This window comes from Arachis ipaensis, chromosome B05 (genome assembly GCF_000816755.2).
Source record: "Arachis ipaensis cultivar K30076 chromosome B05, Araip1.1, whole genome shotgun sequence".
In the NCBI taxonomy this organism is placed as follows: domain Eukaryota; kingdom Viridiplantae; phylum Streptophyta; class Magnoliopsida; order Fabales; family Fabaceae; genus Arachis; species Arachis ipaensis.
The window spans coordinates 44,025,207-44,030,399 of NC_029789.2; the positions used below are offsets into that span (position 1 = coordinate 44,025,207).

The window sequence follows — 5,193 nt, forward strand, 5'->3', positions numbered from 1 at the left end:
TAGTGACGGCGGCTACTGCTTCCTCTAGTGGATCTAATGGAGCATTTAAGCTCCTCTATGTCTTGACCTTGTCTTAGTTGTTCTTCCCTCAAGGCTCTTTAAACTTTTCTTATTTCATGAAAGATGGTGGATTGTGATGAGCAGATATTTTATACACTTTTTAGCATCATTTTCATATAGTTTTTATTATGTTTTGTTTAAATTTTATTATATTTTCATTGGTTTTAGTGCAAAATTCACATTTTTGGATTCTACTTTGAGTTTTTGCATTTTATGATGATTTCAGGTAATTTCTAGCTGAAATTGAGGAGCTTTAGAAAAGTCTGAGTCAGAGACAGAGAAAGGACTGCAAATGCTATCGGATTCTGACCTCCGTGCACTCGAAGGAGAATTTTAGAGGATACCAAAGTCAAAATGGCGCGCTCTTAACGGCATTGGAAAGCTAACATCCAGGGCTTTCGAGAAATATATAATGGTCTATATTTTGCTTAGGAAATGAAGGTCCAAAACTGGCGTTCAACGCCAGCACTTCACCCTCTTCCTGGCGTTGGACGCCCAAAAGAGAGCAGCTAGCATCGAACCCCCAAAAAAGAATCCAAAGCTGGCATCCAACGCCCAAGAAAGGTACTAGCTCGTGGGGTCACCCTTAGCTCATCCCAAACACTCACCAAGTGGGCCCCAGAAGTGAATTTTCACACTAAAAGACTATTCTACCCTATTTTTGTAATCTTTAGTTATTACATTACTATATATAGACAAGAGTTCACCCTTGTTAGGAGCTCTTGGCCACTCTACACATTTTACATTACTTTTCTGTTAGCTGTGAGTCACTAACCTCCTAGGTTAAGGTTAGGAGCTCTGCTGATTCTTATGGATTAATAATATCAATATTCTATTCCAATCTGTGCTTGATTCCATTCTAAGATGTATCTTTGTTCTTCATCCTAATGGAATAGGAGTGTAACTTTACCGTCATTCCTATTCTACATGGGTTCTTGCAAGTCCTTGATGGGATAGTACTAAACCACAAGCTTGATTATACATTTCTTAGACGGCTAATCCATGGCTTCGTTGGGGACTTGGAGACATCAGTTCAGCTGAGGTGCGGGGCGATTAGGGCCTTTGTGGTATAGGCTAGAAACAATGGAACAGCATTTTCTGATCTAGAAGATCCGACCATATCTGTGGCACTTTGAGTAGGATCGCCAAGGGAATGGACTGCAGAAGCTTCACCCCCATTCAGATTGGATGACCACTGACCTAGCGTTTGATTTGAAGCAGAGGAGATTAATGACCACTGACCTGGCGTTAGTCACTTATAGCCTGCTATGGAATGAATCATCAGAAGTTGAGGTAGACAGTGAGAAAAGTTGATCCAGAAGGAGGAAGCATCTCCGAAGCCTCAACCGTTCTTTTATCGTTGATTTAACACCACTTAAGTAATTCTATCTGTATCCTATTTTTATGCGTTTTTAACAACAACTATATTTTCTGCCCGCCTGACTAAGATCTACAAGATAGCTTTTGCTTATTCAAACCAACAATCTCTGTGGGATCGACCCTCACTCACCTGAGATATTACTTGGATGACCCGGTGCACTTGCCGGTCTATCTCTGTAAATATTGCGAAGTCAATTTTGCACACCAGACTGCTCTTGGTGTTCCAACCTCTGATCCACGTTGGAGCTCAATTTTCCTAGAGAGGTGTTCAGTTGGTCCTAATTGTTTTGGAGAGGAAAATACATCCCTTGATGCATCTCAGGGATTTCTTGTTGAGGCAGCTGCACATGCTCTTGTTGTAGTGCGTGAGCAGGCTTTCTAACATGCTTCATCCTTCTTTTTGTGATGGGCTTGTCCTCCTCTATAGGGGTGTCTTCTTCTATGACAATTCCAGCTGAATTGCATATGTGACAAATGAGATGTAGGAATGCCATCCTCGCCTGGGTGGAGGACTTTTCTGCCACCTTGTACAGCTCTTGAGGTATCACCTCGTGTATCCCCACCTCATTCCCAAGCATAATGCAGTGAATCATTATTGCTCGGTCTATGGTAACCTCAGAATGGTTACTTGTTGGGATGATAGAGCGTTGGATAAATTCCAACCATCCTCTTGCTACGGGATTGAGGTCAAGCCTACCTAGTTGGTATGGCCTGCCTTGTGCATCCCTCCTCCATCGTGCTCCTTCCACACAAATGTCCGCAAGCACTCAGTCCAACCTTTAGCCAGTGTTGACCCTTCTAGTGTAAAAGTGTGGGTCTCCCAACATTTGTAGTAATTTGAGCGCCACTCTTACACTCTCCGGACTGAAATCCAAGAGTCTTTCTCGGACCATGGTGCACCAATTCTTGGGACTTGGGTTCACACTTGTATCATGCCTTTTAGTGACCCATGATTGGCATAGAACTCTTGCACCATTAGTAATCCAACTTTCGGGATAGGCTTGGTTAGGACTTCCCAATCTCTTCTCCAGATTTCTTGTTGGATCTCTGGGTACTCATCCTTTTTGAGCCTAAAGGGGACTTCGGGAATCACCCTTTTCTTTGCCACAACTTCATAGAAGTGGTCTTGATGAGTCTTGTGAGGAATCTCTTCATTTCCCAAGGTTCGGAGGCGAAAGCTATGGCTTTTCCTTTCCTCTTTCTAGATGACTCTTTGACTTTGAGTGCCATGAGTGTGAACAAAAAGCCAAAAGCAAAGCTTTTCCAACACCAAACTTAAGAACTTTGCTTGTCCTCGAGCAAAATAAATAGAGAATAAGAGAATAGTAGAAGAAGGAAGAAAGGGATAGAGAAAGTTTGTGTATTGAGAAGAAAGAAAGTGAGGTGTGGGTTCAAGGTATAGAGAGGTGAGAGAGAGAGTGGGGTAGATGGAGATTCTGTGGGGCCCACTAGTCTTGAGAGGCTAGGGAATTCGAATTCCCTGCCCCCTTGTGGGCATTGAATGCCCAGCCTTGCTCCCTGGCTGGCGTTCAATGCCAGCTTCTGCTCTTCATAGGGCGTTTGAACACCCAGGGATTCCCTTCCTGGCATTCAATGCCAGGTTTCTGCTCCCTGTAGGGCGTTGAACGCCTTTGCTACCTCCAAGTGGCATTCAACGCCAAGTCTCTGCCCCTGTAGGGCATTGGACACCCATGATGCCCCTGGGTGGTGTTCAACGCCAGCTAGGGGTCTTCCCAGGGTGTTCTGCTCGTCCTCTTCTGTTGTACTTGTCTCTGTTCTAAGTACTGTACATGATCACAAACATTTAAAAATCAAAGGAAACAACTATGAAAATAACTTAATGTACTCAAGTAGAAATAAACTTAAGGAAAAAAATAGAAATACTCTAATCATGGTTGGGTTGCAACCTAACAAGTGCTTCTTTATCGTCACTAGCTTGACGAACAGCTCCTTTACGGAGATGTATAAGGGCTCAAAACTTCGACCCTTACAGTGAACTTCATCCTTGTGCTCTCATGGATGAGCTTCACATGTTCTAGAGATAGGATTCACAGTGTATAGAATGAATGGACTGTCAGTGAAGACCACTCTCATTCCAGGTAAGAGGTCCTCGGGGGATCTTCTTTCCCTTTCAGCCTTTAGGCACTTTCTTCTTACTGTTGTCCTTCTCAGAGCTTGATGATGGTTGCCCCACACCAAACTTAGAGTTGGTGTTTGGGGGCTCTGTTAGGCTCTGTACTAGGAGAAGTGGTGGAAGCACTAAGTGCTTGTCAATTGTGCCTTCTTCAACTGATGTAGAGTGAGATTTATGAACCTTGAACACAAGACAATCTTCATTTAGTTGCAGGACTAGTTCTCCCTTTTTTACATCAATCATGGCTCTTCCAGTGGCAAGGAATGGCCTTCCAAGGATGATGGACTCATCCCTGTCCTCTCCAGTGTCAAGAATTACAAAATCAGCTGGGCGATAAAGGTCTTCAACCTTCACTAGGACATCCTTCACCATACCATGTGCCTTTTTCAGTGACCTGTCTGCTATCTCTAATAAAATGTTGGCAGCTTGCACCTCTAGAATTTCCAACCTCTTCATTACAGAGAGAGGCATGAGGTTGATGCTTGACCCAAGGTCACACAATGCCTTCTCAAAGGTGATTGTACCTATGGTATAGGGAATTAGGAAGCTTCTAGGGTTTGGCCTCTTCTGAGGCAGCTTCCTCTGAACCAGGGCAATGCACTCTTGGGTAAGTACTGGGGGTTCTTCTTTCAATGCCTCTGTTCCACAGAATTTTACATTCATCTTCATGAGGATTGCCAAGTACTGAGTAACTTGCTCTTCTTTAGTTTCCTCTTCCTTATTAGAGGAGGAGTATTCTTCAGACTCCATAATCTGCAACAGGGCATTCAAGGGGACCTCTATGGTCTTCTCATGAGTTCTGATTTCCTTCAGTTCTTCAACAAGAGGGTCCTTAGTGGGTGTTGAACACCCAGCCTCTCCCATTGTGGCATTCAACGCCACAACTTGCTTCTCCTTGGGCGTTGAATGCCCAGCTACTCCCTTGCTGGCATTCAACACCAGAAGCTCCTCTTCATATTCGGCCTCAGCTCCTACAGTGGGGGCCTTGCACTCTTCTAATGGGTTTACTTCAATGTAACTTGGAAGAGTGTTAGAGGGGATCTTCTTACTCAGCTGACCAATCTGTACCTTTAGATTTCTTATGGAGGACCTAGTCTCTATCATGAAACTGTGAGTGGTCTTAGAGAGATCAGAGACTATAGTGGCTAATTTAGAGAGGCTCTGCTTAGAAGTCTCCATCTGTTGCTAAGAAGGTGGGAATGGTCTGTTATTAAACCTATTCTGGTTTTTTCCACCTTGATTGTTTTTTAAGCCTTGCTGAGGCTTCTGTTGATCCCTCCATGAAAAGTTGGGATGATTCCTCCATGATGCATTATAGGTGTTCCCATAAGGCTCATTGTTGGGATTCCCTAAGGAATTTCCCATATAGTTAACCTCTTCCATCATGCATTGATTTGGATCATAGGCTTCTCTTTCATATGATGCCTCTTGAGTGCTGCCAGTTGTAGCTTGCAATCCAGTTAGATGCTGATAGATCATGTTGATAGTGTGGAATTTACAACCACAAACTAACCGGCAAGTGCATCGGGTCGTACCAAGTAGTACCTCAAGGGAATGAGGGTCGATCCCATGAGGATTGATGGACTAAGCAACAATGGTCAAGTGATTTACTTAGTTAG

The 5,193-nt window shown here is 43.7% G+C and overlaps 1 protein-coding gene across 1 annotated transcript; it reads right to left on the reverse strand.

Moving 5' to 3' along the window:
* On the reverse strand, positions 3,572-4,438 carry LOC107640585. Its single transcript, XM_016344096.1, has 2 exons — positions 4,099-4,438; positions 3,572-4,008 (listed from the first exon to the last, which is right to left on the reverse strand). Exons 1-2 carry the CDS (start codon positions 4,436-4,438, stop codon positions 3,572-3,574), a joined length of 777 nt encoding a protein of 258 aa, XP_016199582.1.

Coding starts and splice junctions, on each gene's coding strand:
- LOC107640585 (XM_016344096.1), bottom strand. CDS start 4,438: ATGGGAGAGGCTGGGTGTTCAACACCCACTAAGGACCCTCTTGTTGAA. Junction 4,009..4,098: donor CCTAATTCCCTATACCATAG/GTACAATCACCT, acceptor TGGAAATTCTAG/AGGTGCAAGCTGCCAACATT.